Source organism: Diadema antillarum, unplaced genomic scaffold (genome assembly GCF_040938485.1).
Source record: "Diadema antillarum isolate AM-2024a unplaced genomic scaffold, OU_Dant_1.0 seq00000951_RagTag, whole genome shotgun sequence".
Classification (NCBI taxonomy): domain Eukaryota; kingdom Metazoa; phylum Echinodermata; class Echinoidea; order Diadematoida; family Diadematidae; genus Diadema; species Diadema antillarum.
In genome coordinates, this window is record NW_027271799.1 from 623,982 (window position 1) to 644,685 (window position 20,704).

General features: G+C 39.3%; 1 protein-coding gene across 1 annotated transcript; it reads right to left on the minus strand.

The window, feature by feature from the left end:
- Positions 1 to 2,940: 2,940 nt before the first annotated feature.
- On the minus strand, positions 2,941 to 14,369 carry LOC139741754 (uncharacterized). The gene is made up of 9 exons (XM_071652339.1): positions 14,255 to 14,369; positions 11,549 to 11,760; positions 10,597 to 10,790; positions 9,255 to 9,355; positions 8,087 to 8,126; positions 7,314 to 7,379; positions 6,026 to 6,163; positions 4,497 to 5,110; positions 2,941 to 3,770 (listed from the first exon to the last, which is right to left on the minus strand). The coding sequence occupies exons 1-9, from the start codon at positions 14,367 to 14,369 to the stop codon at positions 2,941 to 2,943; spliced, it is 2,310 nt and encodes a 769-aa protein (XP_071508440.1).
- Positions 14,370 to 20,704: the final 6,335 nt, after the last annotated feature.

Sequence of the window (20,704 nt, forward strand, 5' to 3'; positions counted from 1 at the left end):
AGAACTTGATCAGAATTGAGCTGGAGTGCCAAAAGCAGGTGTGTCTAATACTGTTCATTTCCTACAATGACAACAACACGCAAATGCGATAACATGAGCCAGATGAAGCGTGTGAAATGCGGTGGATTACAGTACACACAAACACTTGTAGATCTCTTGATTTTCAGCCAGCACGCCGAGGGCATTGTCACCCTTCTCACACAATTTTAACAGTCAAGGTCTTTTCCAACTCAATTTTTTTTCTTTTCTTTTTCCTTCCTTCCTCTATTCTTTTGCTTGGGTGTAGCACAGGCAGTCCTACTAGTGGGACATTCTTAAAGTGGTGCTTAAGTGTGTCGTGCATTCTACAATATACAGTCTGCTTCAGTTCACATCATTCAGTAGTTTCAGGAAGGAAAATATGCATACATGAAGAGTTCCTTTTCAAAAGGTACTAAATCCATTTTTCAGCAAATTTCACCTTTTCACAGAACTGTATGTATACATTTACAGCAGTCCCACACAGTAAACTCATTGAAGTACTCAAATTCTCATGAGAAAATTTGGAAATCGGGCAACAAAAAATGATTATCGTTCCGGAAGGTGCTAAATCCAGCGGGACCCAATCAGAAACCGGTCTGCATGCTTGACTGCACTTTGCCCCCACAGGAATGCCAGGCTGGCTAGCCTCCTATTAATTTTTGTGTAGCTTTCCAGATTACACACACACATATTGCTTGATTATAATCTGTGAAATGCTTCATTTCTATGAATATGAATTCTTTGGAGAGATGGAGAAGGCAGGAGGAAAATGTGTAGAGTGAACAAACCTTTCCAGAAAAATACACACAGTCGCAGAAACCAGTTGCTAAACAACATTTACATGCTGTACATCTCCGTGCAGAAAGTTTTGTTCCGAAAGGTGCTAAGTTCACACCCCCCCCCCCCCCCCCTCAAAAAAAAAAAACCCAACTACAACAATATTTATTCTTTAAAATGCAGTGTATACAGGTACAGAACGTAGCTATTTCAAAGGCACAATATCTTCACTCCATTATGGGAAAACTAATTTGGGACTTAAAGTCATTGCATAAAAACACTTAGAAGCTTGTGAAGTGAAGTGAAAATCCAGGTTTTTCTCTTTACCATTAAGAGTGGATTTAACACCTTTTGGAAAGGAACTCTTCTTATCCTAAAACAATTTCTTTGGATGTCCATGAGATTTCATGTGACAAAACTGAGCTGACAGCAATACATGTAGAGTTACCTTTGTCAAATTTCAGACCTATGCACTATCTGTCTGCAAAGGCCGAACATGCTCACTAACTTCTTTTGGTTTTCTCATGAATTCAGGCAAGTGCAAATTTTTCATGAAGCTTACTTCTAAGAACATGACTCAGATTCAATATTTCAACTATACAGTTTCTCATATCAACTTACAGCAATATGTTATGTAGTAAGCTTTTAATATGCATTCTAAACATCCCCTTCCAAATAAAAAAAAAAATGACTGCTTTGTAACCATCTACAGGTGTGTACAAATGTATGTGTGAAAGTGTGTGTATGTGTGGATGCATGTGTGGATACTCGTGTGATACACACATACACATATACATTTTTATGTGTATAAACCTATATTGTCTGGATTGATGAGAAACTACACTTTGTGCAGGGCTAGACATTACAGTGGCCCAGTGGCCCAGTGGCGCAGTGGCCTGGTGTCCCTAAAAATTGACATCCAGCCACCACATTTATCTTTGGGTGGCCTGCTCAGGCAGTTAGAATCTAAAATGAATTTTTATATTTCCTATCATCTTAGGCCACATTTCTCTTTTGAGCCAACAAAATTTCAAATTCAAAGATTTTAGTGGTCCAAATGGGTCACCGGAGAAAAAAAAAATAATGTCAAGCCCTGCTTTATGTATACCCCAACGTAGGTCCAACAACAGCAGGTACAAACACAGATTTAAAAAAAAAATTAACAAGGCCATAAAACTATTGAGTCAAGATTGCTTGCCTCCATCTACAGCATGCTCCTGGTAATGAAATAGTCACATCTAATTTCTTGATATTGATCCTACTGGCAGTATCATTTTTCAACAGGTAAAGTGGAAGCAGCAAATAAGATCGTGTGCCTTGCTTTGATCAGAATTAATAGATACATTTTTTGTCATCTTGACATCAAGAAGCCACAACACTAGACAACTCTTTCAGGATTTCTTTAGGACACCATGCTGAAACTGTATACGATTAAGTGAAATCCAAATTAATGGTGTGGCAACCCTTGTTGATTTTGTTTGATTTCACCTGAATCTTCACTGGCTCCTTGACATCTGTTTCATATCTTCTCTTTTAATCATGACTACAATTGCAAGTGACAAAAGTCACTTGCTCAAGACTCCCTATAGATTAAGCTTTGCATATTGCATATGATACGTCACAAGGCATGCTGTGTACTGGTCAAACATTTTCTTTCTGATTCTGCATATGATGTAGGCACAACTTCATTCTTCAACACATTACCAGGACAGACAGAGTCAAACCTTTTGTTGAAATTAAAAAGAAAAAAATATTTTCCTTTGTGTAAGTTCTCATGGCACATATAGAGTACTCCGCAGTAAATGTTAAATTCATTTGCATCATTGCTTCCAATAAAGTAACTTTAGCAACACAGAACAAATAATTTCCTTTTGACACTACCACGCTCCCAAACACCTCTCAACATTACTAATGCACAGATTTAAAATAATACCAAAACCATCTTTTTGGGCTAAGAAGGCATAAAAAAGGTTTCATCACATGACTTCTGTCTATATTGCATATTTCATTTGACATCTCCAGAATATCTTTGGTACTGCAAATTGATTGTTAAAAAAAAAAAAGGAATATCACCCAAGCAGATAAACTGCACGACTGATACTAGCCTTGGAATGTACTTTCTTTTTGTTGTGGTTAGCAAACTCATCTCTCCACATCAGGGTCTTGGTTGCTATGGCTTACCTCTTCCTGACCCCCAGATACATCTCCTTTCCCTACCACATCCTCCCCTCCAGGGGTGGGCAAAGCATTGTTATTTAAATCCTCTAGTGTCGCCTCTTCCCCCTTGGGAACCATTTCTCCCTCTGTGACCTCCATGGATGCCGCCGTTTCGCCTCCGTCTTGGCCCCGTGGCTCCTCTTCCAGCTCGCCCACAGTCATCTCTTCCATTTCGGAGACCAAGAGACCCTCGTCCTCCCGACCTTCCCCGGCTCCTTCCTCCGCGGATGGTGCTGGTGCCGTATCTTGGCTGATAGCTGCAGCGCCCTCTATAGGCGTGGCCGCTTCCTCCTGATGCTCACTTTGCACATTTTGATTGTCGGCTTCCTCCTGATTGCACTGCTCCTCACCCTCCTCCACATCTTTCTCCTTCTCCTCCGGCTCCATCTCAATCAGCCTCTCTTTGTCCTCCCGTGGGCTACCTACCACCACCTCCTGGCTGCGAGGGGTGGGATCCGCATCCCCTTCTGTGTGGGGGGAATCCATCTTTTCATCTCCGCCCGAGACACCATCTATGTGCACTGAGATCTTATTGTTGGCAGCAACGTCCTCTTTCATCCCCTCTGCTGATGTCTCTGCAACAGCTGCCTCTGGCTTGCTCTTGTTATTGTTATTTCTGTTGCGGCCCTTGAGGGAGGACCGTCGGCCTGACTTTGCTGCCGTCTTGGGGCGTGTCACACCAGACTGCTTAGGGCTGTAGTGGACTTTGCTTTGTGGCGAGTGACCCTTGTCCTGCATCATATTCATCTGTGTGCCTGTACAAGGTGCAAAAATCGGAATAGATATGTACACAACTTTCAAGTCACTGCACTTTTGCCTTGTTTGTTTGTTATTTGGTATGACTAAACTAACAAAAAAAAAAAATCACTTATCCCATAAACAGTCAAAACTCGACACCACTGCTGTCTCATGACATGTCAAGTGTATAGATTTCACTTATAATGGTGAGCATTTCATAGCATCTGACACAATTAAGTAGATCCCGAAAAGAGTTGGCATCAATATTTTCCTTCTCTCTCTAGCAGTACAATTTCATGATCCAATCTTTCAGAACACAAATCCTGTGGAGGGCCCAAACCCGGCACTTATACATGTGGTGAGAACTTTATATGCTGTATCTTTTGTCTCCATCCTTCTGGTGTATAATGGAAACAAGCACTTAACCCATTGAAGACTTAATTGTCTCAATTATTCTCGGGCTGGGGTGAATGGGAATTAAATGCATGTTGTAGGAAAATTAGTCCATCTTCAGTGGGTTAATATAAGTTTACCGTACAGCTTGTGATTGTACATATATAAAGCATTTAAACTATGCAAACATAGAGGAAGAAGTCAGCACATCTACACCTAACCCACGAGAATCTATACTTGTGGATAGATCTTGTAACATGACACCCAATGGTCAGTACTGTGTGGAATTTTTTGTGACTGCTTGTATTCTTTGGGGAGAGTTTTGATTTAGAAAGATGTTAAGCACTTACCAAGTATCCGGAGATGGTACTGCTGAACCAGCATCAGATCCCCTGCTTCTTTCCTGCTGTTCCTCTGTCCGTGACAGTGTTCAGGCTCATCTGAATAGCGCCCTCTTGTGACGCCATGTGTCCACTTCCTCCTGTTGGGTGCTGACTTGATGTTGCGGCCATGGAAGTGGACGGGGACACCGCTCTTGACCGCTGCACCTTCCTGGCAGAGAACACAGGAGTCGCAGCTGCTGACCCCGGACCTAGTCAAGCTGGTTGTGCTCCGTTGCTGTGGTGTTGAGCTGCCGAACTGGATGGGCTTCGTCTGGAGCATGCCGCTGTCTTCCATCAGACGTGACTTCTGGTCTCGCTCGTTGCCGGGTGTGGCAGGTCCGGCGAAGGGCTCGCTGCCGGGCACAGCGGAGCGAGGGAGGGGCTCATTTCGCGTGGAGACGGTGAAGAAAGACTCCCGGCTCTCATTCGGAGTGGGGCTGGGGGCACTGGCGATGGAGCCAGAGGTGCCCCATGCCTGTCGGGCCTTGGCAGGAGGTTGTAGGTGACTGCGACTGTGAAGACTGGATGTGGACTGGCAGAGGCTATTTGGCTCTGAGGCAGACACTTCAGAATGGCCAGCACTGGAGGAAGTATTTCCTGGTGAACAGTGGACACATGATAAACACGAGTAAATAGCTTCACATTACACCGTAGACGTCTTTAAACAATCTGACTAAAATAGGGCAAAAGCAACAGCATATTCACTGACATGTTCACATTTTAAAGTTCATAATACCGTATTAGCATATGTGACCCGCCACAACAAAAGGGTCCGAAAGTCGCTGACGGCTGAGCCGGGGAAATTGAGTTTACGGTCAGATCATCAAAATCGGTCAAAACCATCACATTTCTGTTTTTGACATAATTTTGTAGTCTGATGTTTCGTCTATCATGTGCTGAAATTTCGAAGCTAAATGACCAAAGAAAAGGCAATTTTAGCAAATTAGCATTTTTCTGAGCCACGATTTTCTGACTTTCAACGGATCAGAAACGTGTTCGAAGATTTGGATTTTGCGCCACAGATAGACTATGCCCCTAGCAATGAGGGAGAGATCTTATTGGTCAGTGCATGGCATCTTATACTGATTGGTTATGCGTAGACAGCTGGCGCTAAGCTTGAATGAACATCGCGGAGGTTGCTAGGAGCATGCCTTCTACTGTCAAGAGATGAAAACTGTCTTACCTCCCCTTGATTACGATTGCGTTGGAAAGAACACTATGAAATTAAAGCGGAAGAGTAAGGGAATAATTTTCATTTTCAGAAAATCGACCTTCCCCGAGTTTCAGATCCTTTTGTTGTAGTGGGTCACATGATGCCTATGACTATTAAATCTTTTCTATGGCTGATTTCACAAAATATCCATGTTAAACCCTATCTCTGGTTTGAGCATTGACTGCACTCATAAAGAAAAGAACGGACCACATTAAAGTTGCAAAACTGCCACCCCAGTCTCAGCACTGAGATATGTACCGCGTAATTCATTCCAGGTAATAGCATCTTCCTTTCTTTCTCACCCTTGTGTCCTAGCAGGGACTCTTGGTTTGTTCCCGGCTTCAGGAAGCAGTGCTGGGGGTTGTCCCTAGAGACGTACAGACCAACCTTGTTGTAACACTTAGAGTCCCTGTAGTAGGATCTGGTGGAAAAACAAAACAAAAGCAAAAGTGCATCTGACATAAATACCATGGGACACACACAGCAGTATAGATTCAGGACCACAACAGCACTACCTCATCTTGTTAACATAGCATTTCATCGCCAGGGTGACAAAACTTTGAGTCTCAGATTTTGGTGAAAATCACTTTTTTTTTTAATTAATCATCAGATAATCAGTTAAGTGATGTCCTATTCAAATCCTAGCTGCTTAGCCCCCCCAAAATAAAACCTCCACGGTTTGTCAAAAGGATGGCAATCCCATTTATTAAAGTGTTTGGCTGCCATGTGTTTTCACTCTCTTGAACTTCTGACAATTTTGAGATGCGAGGTTTTGTCGCATCGACAGCGATATATAGTTGCTATACACTGCTTTGAGGAAAAGTGAAACTTCAATTCCATGATTTTTCAGTTCAGGTTTGATTTAGATGAAAACTTCTTTCATTTGACATTACTCTGTTCATCTCAACCAACTTGAACATGGTGTTGAATTGTATTTCAAATAAACAAACAAAATATTACTGATTGAAAAATAATATTCTTGTGTTAAATGTTTCACTTATATTTTTTACTTTAGGCTCGGGTGTCATTTACAAGAAAAGATGAAAAAGAGTGTTATTGATCACATCAAAATGTGAAATTACATTTGACCTGCATGGCAATGTTGTTTGTTTGGTTTTTTAAGCAGGATCTTGTGGCATTTGATGAAAAGAAAGCAAGAAAAGAAATCACATGAGTTGTTATCAATCAAAACAAAACAAGATAGAGACACAGCTGTGAGATGTTTTGAGATTATTTTGCCTGGCTAATAGCCAAGATTTATTTTTTTTATTCTGCAGCTCGCCAGCAATCATATGATCAAGAAAAACAATAAAATATTAAGTACACGATGGGCCGACAAGGAAGTGTCACATAAACCAAATTATATTTAAACAAAATAAAATACAACAGGACAATCTTAAAACTTGGACAATTCAAATTACTGCAAAAATAACAATAACACATGAATACCTTAAAAGTCAATTGAATTTGTCCAAAAATCTGCCATGTCAGAAACACACAGAGTTCATTAAAATTGGCTCAGCATGAAGAATTACCTGTATTCATGTGAAAGCTTTCATTTTTAACAGTACCTGTTGTATCTCGCTCCAACCAGAAACTGATGAACGGTCTCTCCCTCCTCCGTAAGGGGCTGTAAACTTGAGTAGGTTTTAAAAAAAATAAAAAATCAAGACAAATTTGAGTAAGTTTCACACAGTAAAACCAAGACAAACTTGTCTAAGTGAAAAAGGAAAATCAAGACAAAGTTGAGCAAGTTTCAAGATCCAATTAACCAAGACAAACTTAAGAAGGATTCAAGACATCTACCGTGGTAGTCCCACCTAGTCATATTTGACTTTGCATTTGGATTTTTTGCTAGGAAAAATTCAGGAGTAGCCAATCTTTCCCAAGGAAGCCATGGAGTAGGGTGAGCAGTGAACTAATACTTCAAAAGTTTCAAAAAGCTCTTATGGTTGGTGCAATTATGACTTATTTATTCATTTAACCATCTAATTGATTTTTTTTTTTTTGAAGACACAAGAAACATGTGACCAATATGTTAGCCTCCAAAACAGGTTTGCTCATTCAACTTCTCAAAACTTTACCCCATGCTACTTTGGCCTGTCAAGATTACTATTGGACCCGTTAGCTACAGGACCTGAGCTCTGTTTTATTAAGAGTTAAAATTGATTATAAAGTTGATTTCAACTGTAAGTCTATGGCAACGTGTGTGGTAAGGAAATGTCCCTCATAGATATTCCCTATGATGAATTATACTCCTGAAGGGGTTATGGGTTAAATGATGGTAGTAGGCCGAGTCTTGAATTAATGGAAGTGAGAGTGAGGTATGGAGATAAACACTTACTCATCTGGAACATCCACAGACTTGTACTTCTCTTCCCTCTCTGCAACAGCAATAAACAAAAGACACTTGTGTGTCATTATTGTGTTTCTAGCAAAGGAGGTTTTAAATACTATAGGAATAAAGTGCACACACTGCACATTGATTGTACACATACACGTACATACACATGTCTGCCACTACCCCTTCCCTTTAACTTAACTAGCACTTTGAAGTATCGTTGAAGCTAATCTGAGACATGAAAATGCATGTATATTGTGGATAGAGTATCAAAATTGAAGGTATAATAACAATCAGAGCTTTGGTGCCAAATTTTGTTTCACTTAGGGTTATAGAAGCAAGAGAGTCACAATGCATTGCAGTCCAGTATCCATTTCTATTTAAACAAAATTATGTGTCCTCATTTCTCACATTTGCTTCCTGATTGAGCAAAAAGGATGCATCTTGCAACAACATATTGTGTGAATTCATGTCAATTGATACACCACTTGATTTACAACAACACCTGTATAATATCCTTGGCACCAGTAAGGCAGCATTACCATACCAGGGCGATTTATTTGTGCTTTATATTTGCTTCCAGATTGAGCACAGCGGTATGCACCTTGCAACAACACATTGTGTATATTCAGATGTCATTGATATGGCACATGATAACAACAACACCTGTATAATATCCTTGGCAGCGTTACAGTTCCAGGGCAGTCTACTTTATCCCTTTTTTCAGTGTTCTTGGCAAGAATGTGGGGAAAGACTTGGCATCAGAAATTATGGCAGACATGCTACACATGGTGCGTGACAGAAATTACATTTTTGTGTCTATTTTCAGTCACTTTGCAAAATGAAGTTTCCATTTGTCAGTCATGATATCTGTTTTCTCACTTTCATTGTTTATTCTAGTAATCATGTCCTTTTTCGTTCTTTTCTGTTTGAGGGGGGCACTGATCCTTTTTTTTTTTTTTTTTTTTAATGGGGAAGGTGAATTGCTGATTAATTGTCATATTGACATAACTGGTATCAGAGATGTAGCTTTTGTTGCTCTTGCTTTGGTGCAGTTGTTGTAAAGCTTTCTTGACTACATGGAGACAATGCACCCCAACTCATTCATTCCTCCATTCATTCATTCATTTTTCTATATGACAAAATGAAAAAAAAAAAAAAATGAACTCACTTAGGGCTTGCTCCTGCAGAAAATGAATGTCATCCCGTATCTCCAGTTTGGCCTTCTCCGGCCCAGGGGCCGACCTGGATCTGTGCCTCGCCCTCAGCAAGCTGCAAACAAGAATGAGAATTTGAACAGACTCACCACAACTAAAGCTGCATACCAGTGCTTGGCAAAAGTGTCAACTGGTGGTTCAAAATAACTACGGTATCAGCTAGGTATCACAAAGAGCAAATGATATTGTAGGCATGGGAACTACGAGGCATGGGCTCACGTATTGCAATATCCTCAGCTTCAAATTTGACGTGCTGTAATGTCTTCAATTTCAAATTCAGCGACGTCAGATGCATCAATCTCTTCCCTATTAAAGAGATGGTATAGTTTTGGTTGAGACGGGGGATTAAGATTTTAACTCTTTTTGCAAGATCAATAGAAACCACTTATGAAAATTAACTAGCACACAATTCTAATAGGAATTTAAAGTTTACTTGATGAAAATTGATTTTGAAATGGGCTAAGATATCAAAAATCAAAGTAAAACAAAGTGGTCCTAATGAAAAGTGGGTCCCACCTTTTATTAGGACCTCTTAGTTTTTGGTTATCTTGCGGTCATTTCAGAACTAATTTTCATCAAATAAACTTTGAATTCCTCTACAATTGTATACCCTTTCATATTTAATTAGAGGTTTCTCATCGCAAAAAAAAAAAGAAAGTTGTAAACCTAAAGCCCCATCTCGACCAAAACTATACCATCCTTTTAATTTCTCCCCTTTCTTTCTTCCTCCAAAGCCTCTGCATCTTCTTCCTCCATCCTGTTTCCACACTATTCCCGACAGCCATCCAACTTTCTATTCTACTCCTTTCTCTCATTACCCCTCCCAATCCAGTGGTGGATCCAGAGGGGGGCGCAACCCTCCGCCTCCCTTTATTTTTCGTCAAATACAAAAGAAATAAAAAGAAAAAAAACCGGAAGTGGCACCAGAAATATTAGTTGCGCCCCCTCTTTACAGAATTCCTGGATCCGCCCTTGCAATCTCCTCTTGTCCATCCACTTTATATGCTGTTATTTTCGTGTACATATATTTTTTGTGAATAAGGAGATCATAGACATTTTTGCGAATGGACACCGATGCTATCATAAGTGTGCTATTACCCCAGCACATGGCAGCATTTTTGCTTGCTGTTAAATTCGCAGTTCAACAGTTACTCGCAAACACCGCGAAAACTAAACCCTCCTGAAAATAACAGCTTATACAGCATTCAACCTCTCTTTCCTTTTCTTCCTTTTCTTCCTCCTCTTTCTCTCTTTCCCTCAAGCACACAAACTTTTGTTAGGAACCGGTTCACAGACCTCGTGCGGGTAGGTCTCCCGTGTCGAATGTCCACCAGCTTCTCGGACTGGCCGGGCATCTCTGTGGCCGTGAGGTACTGGTGGAGGCTGAGGCCTTGTTGGTATTCCCTCTCGCCTCCTTCATCTGATCTCTCAACATGGAACCTGGACTGTGATTTCTGGTAGACCGGAAGAACACCATCCTGCTGTTCTTGCTGTGATGGAGAAAAACAATCAATGACGAAAATATAATGCTATTCTATTTTACTTAAAATAAGTGCCAATACAGTATTTCAGATGGCTTGAAACCCCCCCCCCCAAAAAAAAAAAAACAACAACAACAACAACAAACAAACAAAAACAAAAACAAAAACAAAAACAAAACACAATGGTCACGAAATCTAGCAAGACTCATACTATACTACAAAAAGCACTCTCATTGACAAAGTTGGGTTCAACAGAAAATGACCATCTTGGCATTTCAGGATGAAATCTATTTATTTTCCAAATGAACATTTAAGAGCAACATTTTATTACCTGTTCCAATGGATTCTCATGGCACAATTTTAATTGTACTAATGAAATAATGAAATGATTAGATATTATTGTAAATGTGTGTAAAAGATAAATTCTTTAAAACCATGTAGTTTCAGATACTCCCCTTTCCACCATCAGTACTATGACCATGAATAAAAAATCACACATATTTGTAAGTTCTCATGCCAGATTCCCTTCCCTTCTAGGCAAAGATTATGGCATATTTGTAATAATCTTGTTTTAGACAATAGAGGGTCTTTGTATTCATATGTTGCTTTGAGCCCTCTCACATGTAGTTGAGATGTCATCACACCGTCCAAGAGGGACACAGCTTATACACATGATTTAGCACACATAAAAATATACACTTCACCTTTAATGGTTTATTGTTTCAAAAGATGGCAAAACTCAAACAATCGATGTCTTCACCACAGACCTTGTTGCTGCCAAGAAATCGCTGAACCATTAAGGGCTGCTCTCCCGTGTGATTCTGCTCCTTGTTATACTTGCTGATCCAGTGTGGAGAGACGCCATGCTTGTTGTCCACCTCCATCTGCCTAAACACCATCTCCTTCACATCGCACAGGAAGTCGGTTGGCCGATCCGACGAGAAGGCATTGATGGATGGTGGATAGTGGTTGGAAATACCTAATTGTGGTGTGGAAATCACAGTCAAGGGGGGGCATAGATAGATGACTGACATTCCATGATATTTGGCTTTCAATTTGATACTGTGATTTCCACGATTCATAATGAAATTAATTTCATATTTTACTGAAATAAAATTAATGATTGCAATGTTAATAGAACTCTAGGAGAATATTCTTTGATAGTTTCAAAATAGAATCTGAAAAGTATTAGTGTTTCTAGATATCTACAAGGCTAAAACAACAGGTAGGCCTGCTGTATCTACTTCAATAAAACAGAAGTCAGATTCTACTTTATTTGTCAATAGAACAGAATTAGAACAGTCTATAAAGTTTCAAATGCTAAATTGCCTTCAGAGCAAAAATAATTAAATGATGAACACATAAGACATAGTCATAGGGTTTCTAGAGACTAGACATCTATATCTTGAGAAAACATTGCTAGATGATGGATTTGAGCTTGGTTTATAATTGGATCTTGGTTATTTAGGCCAATGATAGATTATTCTTTATGTCTAACGTTAACGTTACGACCTCTAAATAACGTTAAGTCTAACGTTAGGAAGATTAGCATTTAGCAAAACAGGGGCGGCGCAGCCGTGGGGGCCGTGGGGGCTCGGGCCTCCACACTTTTTGTGCACCATACAAAGGAATACATAGGGTGTCATCACTTTGGGCCCCCACACTTTTTTCAACCCGGAAGTACGTAAGTGGCACTAAAATGGGAGGGTAGAGAATGAGCTGAGGACCTTTTTTTTTTTTTTTTTTTGCTTGTCAGCTGAAGAAACCCGGAAGTGGACGGAGAGAGATGAACTGAGGACCTTTTTTCTTTTCTTTTTTTTGCTTGTCAGCTGAAGAAACCCGTGGACGGGGACGGGGATATGAGCTGAGGACCTTTTTTTTTTTTTTTTGCTTGTTAGCTCATGAAACCCGGAAGTGGGCCCCCACACTTTTGGAAACAGTGCGCCGGCCCTGTAAAAAGAAGCAAATCAACAAAAACTGAAAATTCCATTGAACTCTAAAATAATTCTAGGCTAGGATGTACCAAAAACAATTAATTTTGCAACTGAGATGTCAAAACTTTGATGTGTCAGATCTAACTGTACGTAATTGTGTTACACTGTGTAATCGGTTACCATGTATACTTGGGTGACCCGCACCTCGTCATAGTTAATGTTTGCCCATATTTGAATCACATTTCGTCACTGAAATTTTTTGAAATCCAACTCACATACAGGGAAAATGCTGAAAATTCCAATGGAATCACAAGTTCACTGATCGATATTGAAAATTTGCAGCTATCGTCGTCGAACGCGAACGATGCGAAAAAGTTGCGCACTAAGGAAGTGGCCCGCAACTCGTCACCCGCTCTCCCATAGACTTAGCACGTAAAAGACGTGTGCGGGTGACAGTGATGTTCCCATAGACATACACGTAAAAGATGCGTGCGGGTGACTTTAACACGTATTCCTATAGCCCTATGAAAATTTCAGATTTTCGCGAAAAACTGTTCGGTTTTCACCACAATTTGCTTGATTGTGGTAGCCCTGCCAAGTTTCAAGCATACAGAACACAGTCCCGGGCATACATTACATTTTTGTTTAGTGCGCTCAAAACAATTTTAAGTGGGGTGACGGTATTCGGGCCCCTGACGAGGTGCGGGCACCTCACTATACTCGTTAGGTCCAGAGACTCCAACTCTCCCGTTTTCGACGGGAGATCTCCCGCCGAAAACCCATATTTGCAAAATCTCCCGTTCTCCCGTTTGAGATTCAATTTCTCCCGCCCTGGCTCTTTGTCTCCCGTTGGAAAGGATTTCTTGCATATTTCTATCGTATGTTGAAAAAAATAAGCCTTAGATAGCACCAGAGAGCATCTAGAACCCTAGGAATTTCGCGCTTCGCACACATCAACTTTGAGTCTCCCGTTTGCTCGGGGTTTCAGTCGGGAGAATCTCCAGATCAGAAGGTACTTTGGGTTGGAGTCTCTGTAGGTCGCGTTTTTTACCTTGAATTTACCTTGGAGATGAAGTGCCACACCTCCATCTTCACGTAGATAGATTGCAAGTGCAAGTGCGTTAGAAAAGAGAAGGCACAAAAACTAAATTTAATCCCTGAAAAGTTTTGCCTTTCCCTTTTCCGCATAGAAACTGTCTTTTCTAACAGGCTAGACCCGTCTAACGTTAGATTCTTATTTCTACACAGCCCAACAACCAAAAGCATGGTCTATCATTATGCTAGAAAGGAAAGAAACAAGTAGTTGAGGTAAGCATGATTGGTTAGTACTGGTACACGGGCACTACCCCCGGGGCGCTGCATTATCTAACAGTGGTTAGGTAGATGTTCTACACAGTTTTTGCACAGTGCAGTGCGGGAGCCCGGACGCTGCGTTCGGGGCTGGTCGCCGCTGCAGTTAGTGCTCGAGTATATCACACAGAAATCTCCATGTGGGACCAAGTAACGTAACGCTGTTTACGTTTTACGTTTTGCACTCACCTTTCCTACCTCCATAGGGGCGAGTTCCATATTCTTCACCTGCTTTCTTTGGCAGCACTAAATTCATATACACCCTGGCATCTCTTCCTGATGGCTGACTCCTACCTTTTTTCATTGTTTTTCTCCAACTTCCTCATGTTTTCAAAACTTCAACGCTTTTTCGAGTTTCGCGTTCTTCGATTCTTCGTGAGAGTCAATGAGATATTAATCCGCGAAGTAGAAATCTTATTATGTTTTTACTTCAAGTCCTTAAAATAGCTATAAACGTTCCAAATATTTCTCAAAATGTCATGAGAGGAGATAATAGATTGGTTTCATTTGCATAATATCCGCATCGATAAAGTTGTAATCAAAGCGAACCTTTCGCGTATGAATATTTAGCGGTGATACGCCTACATAGCAACAGCAGAAAAACTTTCGATCAATGAAACGTCTGGAACCAGACGGGAAAAAATAGGTCGTCCTGCAAAACGGGCGGTAGGATAAAACGCTGTTGACACGTCTTCAATGCTTGCCAGTTGCCGTCATAAATTATGCATATTATGGGATCGATGTCTTTGTGAAGAAATTGAGTTACTCTCGCAACATGATCAAAGCAAAATTCTGGTGACAATGAATCGAATTACACCTGTTATCCGGTTCTGTTCAGGCAAGGAAGGAATTTTGTAGTCTTCCCGTGCACACAGTCATTCTTCAGTTTGCACAAAGTCAATCTCAACTGCTCAATCAATGATAATGATGATTCTTCAGACCGCTAGCCACAATAACAAAAGGTCACTGGGGACTCCTTTGAGGCTAGTGGTTGGAAAAGGTCAACAAAATCCCCTATCATATTGATAATACAGAAGCGGAAATTCTAAAAAAAAAAACAAAAAAAAAACTTTAATTGAAAGAATAGAAACAATCTCCATGAGAAAATCCGTTTGTTAAATGTCCTAACTGCTATGAATTTCTTGCAGTCTGTCTGCCGAAAATGTGCAATTTATTTGGTATCAACTGCTTTCATGTTTCTGCAATCGCCCGTTCTTCTCACCCATTTGCGCGGGTATATGAAAGCCTTTTGGAGTTTACATCCAACTATCAAAACAAATATCAAATTGAGTCAGATTATTTTGTCCATGTCAAAGTGGGTGTAATGTAGGACATAACAAGCTCTCTCATCGCACCTAATGCCTTGACCAGCGACGAATGACATGTAGCTTTTGTCATTATGTAAACGATTTTAGAGAGAAAAGGAGAAGAAGACAATAAAGAAGAGGAAGGAAGGATAAAAGAAGACTGGGTGCGTTATGGATTTGTTTATGTAGTTTGCTTTTTTTTTTTCAGTGTCAGTCATATCCAGGTAGTTTTAAAAAGGCCTAGCGTCTCAGTTGTAGCAGGGAGGTGACCCTGGTTGGAGTGCCTGAAAGTAAAAGCCGCAAACAACCCGATGGATCTTGGCGAAGTCGTGAAGTATGCGGTGAGTGCCGTCTCGAGTTCAGCAGCACGCCACCTACGACAAACTTGGTGATAGTAAATGCTCTCTTGCCAGATGAGGGATTTGGTCACAGACGAAAATAATGGAAATGAGATTATTTCTTAATCCGTTCCATCTTTCATTTTCAGCCCTTGGCGAATAAACCAGCAATCTCCTCAAAGATCACAAAGGCTGGTGTTATATCTTAACTCCACCCCCTTCTCCCCCGCAAAAAACAACATCAAACAAACAAACAAACAAGCAATCACACACACACATTTTCAGTTTTGATGACCAATGTATTGTATCAGTGCCTGAATTTGTTTTTCTTGACTTGTTTTATATTGATTCACTCAGAGATTTCAATGATCCATCGGTCAACCTATCTATTTATCTATCCATCTGTATTGTATTTAAGGAATGTCAACTCAGCAATAAGCAAAATCAAGAGAGAAATTATGTGAGATAAATAATAAAATGAGATGGTGCAAAGGCTTATAGGCTTAACAAAAATGAAAATAAATATTCATGTACAACATTGAGTGTGATGAAATCGATATTCATGTTTCATTTTTTTCACACATTTTCCACTGAAGAAGATTGTGATTAGGACCTACTTGCCTTAATTTTCCTCTCTCCACCCATCTTGGAAGTCCCCGACATTTTCAGTTTTGCACGTACTTGCTTGCAACTTAAAAGTTCACACACTCACTCACATTATTCACAACCATCATACAGATACTGTATCTTTGTTTATCTATGTGTGACCCTGCATCACAAAAAACCTAAATATGCTGTAGTTGTGCTACAAAAGATTACTCTTTGAAGCTGAAATTCTGAAGAAACGGAGCTTCTCAGCCTTAAAACAACAAATAACCCATCAAAAATAGATACTCCTACACTTGCGCTCAACCATATGTCCTGGGCCCTGTTGTATAAAAGTTGAGATCAAACATAGAAAAACAAACAAACATGAGTCTCTACATAGTTAATTGAGATTGGCTGATACCTGACTTATGCTTGATTGCTTCTTTTTTTTTTTTTTTGCAACAGGGCCGAGGTATGCTACAGAACCTTTTTTAAGGAAATAAATGAGAAATAACATATTTACACAAATTCACAAAAAAATTATGTTTATTCTTTCATCTACAGAACAACATTGTTGCATAAATACATAAATAGACAAAGAGACAACTATATCAAGAAATATTGAATGGCACAACACATTATTATTCCCAATCCTCGGATAAGGTGAAATACAGGTTGGATACCAATGTGACCCACTTCATTTATCGATCACAGACAAAATATAAATTTGAACAAAACCGATTATTCACAAAAATCCACAAAAGCACTTACCAGGAGCTCTGGTAAGGTGACAGAATAAACAACAAAATATTATGAAGTACGGCTCTAGAGTTTGTAGTACAATCTCTTCATTAAACAATGTGTCCATACTGAGACGAGATACACAAATGATATACAACATACCTGTTCGCCGATCTAAGATCTGCTTTTAAATAAGATTACTAGATGTAACAAATAGACCATGTAAAGTTTTGGCCAAATGTGGATACTCCAGCTCCTCATTTTTCTTCTCCTTCTTCTTTTCCCATCCTTCCAGTTTTTGTTTTTCTTTCTCTGTTTTTACTCCTGTTGTTATTTTTCTTCTATCTTCTCCTTCATTTTCTTTTTCTTCTCCTTCTCCTTCTCCTTCATCAACTTCTATTTCTCCTCCCTCCTCCTCCCCTCCTCTTCCTCTTCCTCTTCCTCCTCCTCCTCCTTCAAATCACCTTCCTCTTGCACGACATAACAGGCAGCATTAAAACAAATAGCTCTTCATTACTCTGCAAATTGTTTGCCATGTTACAAAATTTCATAAATACAGTCAACTCTGCCTTAATTGAATCCAAAAGGACTGCAGAAAATCCCTTGACTTGCATGAATTTCAACCTACACAACAGAACTAGCACATGTTTATATCCATCCAGAGTATGATTTTCTTTGACTTGGCGGAAGTTAGGATTTGTGCAAGGTTGACTTAGGTGAGGTTGACTGTAGCAACACCTCAACTACTGTACAAGTGGATATTTTCGCATATTTCGCGCAACCAGAAACTAGCGCGAAAATAAAAGCATGCAAATATTTCTGCTGCCAGTATGTTCCAGTAGTTGATGTCTTGATTTACGGAATAAAAAACACGCGAAACTCTTCTTGCCTTGCCGAGGGCGAAAAATCAGTCGTGTGAAAATATCCACTTTTACAGTACTCATTTCGTTTCCATTTCTGGTTGAAGTGCAGTGACAACACACAAGCAATGATTAGATGTGTATACAACTATAACATATGCTGCACTACATCTAACACTCCTTGGGGTACAACAAAGTCAGTCTGATAAACACATGATCATTTAATTTTTATTTTATCGGTCTTGCTGAGAAAGAACAATGATCAGGTTTATGAAAACTCAGGCAGTTGGGTTTTTTGCTGTTGTTGGTTTAATGAAGACATTATCATAATTATTATTATTATTTAAGTCTATTACCATGGGAACACCACGGAGTGGGAAGGCTTACTCGGCTCAGAGGTACAGTTTTCGAGAATCCCCATAATGAATTGTATACAACCTTATCACTGATCCCTATGTAAGTACACACACAGCCAAAGAATCTTGGCTGGAGTCGACCGTTACCGATGAGTGTACGCTTTGATTCACACATTCATTGATGGATGCTATTTGTACCTTTTTAATGTACCCTGGTGGGCAGTGACTGAAGACCGATTCAATTGGACCACCCATGGTCAGTAAACAATAGACCAATTTACTTTCAGTAAACTCAATTGTGGTTCCTGCTGATTGGTTTGTCTTCAACCAGATTTTGTTTTGCACACATTCATTGACGAGTAGCTTGGCAAGCTGAAGGCACATTTTATGCAATTTGAAAAAAAAAAGAAAGAAGAAGTTATTCGAAAAAGAATAAAAGGTACTACATTAAAAAAAGAAGAAGAAATAAATCACCAAAGGTAGTATATACCTGCATAACATACATACATTTTATATCATTTTATAAAATACTTCATGATAACCTGTATTCTGTCAACAAATCCATGATTTTTGTCACTTAAACTTTTAATAGAATATCTACTAAAAGAAGTAAAACAGAACAAATTCCCTTTTTTTGTGTGTGTGTGATCTGTAACAAGTCATAGATTAACATCTACACATCCCAATACATACAATTTGTACGGCAGTTGCTTACAATGTGATTTTCTTATTCTGCTAATGTAGGTTAGATATAGTGTAGGCTTGTGTAGTAATTTTATCACTGAAATATTTTTCATCTCACAACGTTAGCTCTCTCGTATTTGCATGTGTTGTGTGGAATGTGCTTTGGTACGTAATTACAAAGTATGGAGAGGAAAGCAGCATTAGAAAAGCTTCAAACATCGGCTCCTGGTACACCCTTCTTCAGTAAATAACCATAAACATTGTTTGGGATTAAGGTATACATTAGCAATCTAATCATTTGCACTGAGGAATGATTTTCTGCAGAGTATATTTAGCAATGCGTGAGATATCTGGCAGTGTGACACAATCAGCCTTGGTTCACACAGATACAAGTATGTAATAAAACCAGTGTCCGAGTTCATACTTTCTAAACTCATCATCAGCTATTAAATATTAATCCATTTCATTGTGCTATTATGCATATTGCCTTGTTTATATCAAGCACGACAGACTTTTGTCATGTTCCAAAAGAACATGAAACTGCGTATGCTTTCAAGAGCATGTTTAGGCAAACTGTTGGTCAGAGTAACGACTGATATTAAATGGTCCACATAAATACTGGACAGTGATTGGTCAAGGTACAATCATGTGACTGAAACAGCACGGATTATAATCAATATATTACATGCAGTGACATCACATTCGGTAATGCGTTTCCAGAATTTGACGGGCTGCCAATGAGGCTAGAATGAAATGATGTGTTTTTACGTAGGGCATATAAAAGAACGAATATTGCCTTGTCTATCGTTGTAATATATATTTGACAGTGCCTTTGGGGTTATATTGCCCCCTTGAGAAAATATTTTCCCTTCACTCTGTATGCTTTGGGAGAATATAATCTCTTGGAGGAAATCTAACTCCCACACAGATGTCAAGTGTTATATTACACCTCTAACAAGGCAATATCTGTATAACGTACATATATTACCATAAATTTCAGTCTTCACATTACCCACTCACGCACAGTTCATTCTCAAATCACTCATGTTTTGCATAAAATCACAGAACAGATCTGTTGGGACTTGAATTAAACGAGAACAATAAAGTCGACAGTTATGACTGTCAATAAAAACCATGACTGTAGAGTATTAAGCATTGTAAAAACCTAAAATCTTTCAATTACTCCTTGAAAAAAAAACACCAAAAATTCAGGAGCACTGCAAATTAAACATACCGGTAATACATGTAGCTCTGCAAATCGGCATGATTCTTGAAGTCGTACAGTTGCGTACTTTAGATTGCATCACACACTATGCTGTATCAGAGTTCTATAAAATAAAATTCACCTTGTAACAAACCATTCTCAAAGTACATGTGCATATTGCAGATCTCTTATACAAGAATATATATATATAAAAAAAAAAAATCTCTACATCCAACTCTAACACATACAGATGTCAAGCAAAATTGCTTGAATATAAAAGATTGGGTCGATGATTTGTAGCGAAACTACTCAAATCACAAATGCTGCACAAAAAATGTCTTCTGTACATAAGCCAATGACAGATAACCATCTAACAAAAAAATAAATTTCAACCATAAAAACACATATGAGATGTTCACTACTTTAAAATTCAAGGTAATAATATGCACATACATGTACACCTACAATGATGAACACTTGCACCATGGCGATCATTAATATGACATCACAAAAATAAAAACTGGACAAATAGTCTTGAAAGATGTTGGTCTCCTGTCCTAT

What these genes read in the sequence shown, in the direction of transcription:
- LOC139741754 (XM_071652339.1), bottom strand. Translation starts at nt 14,369, where the DNA reads ATGAAAAAAGGTAGGAGTCAGCCATCAGGAAGAGATGCCAGGGTGTAT. An exon ending in TCTGCAGGAGCAAGCCCTAA is followed by an intron (nt 8,127 to 9,254) that starts GTGAGTTCATTT and finishes TTGCTGTTGCAG; the next exon opens with AGAGGGAAGAGAAGTACAAG. An exon ending in GGTGAGAAAGAAAGGAAGAT is followed by an intron (nt 5,111 to 6,025) that starts GCTATTACCTGG and finishes TACTTCCTCCAG; the next exon opens with TGCTGGCCATTCTGAAGTGT.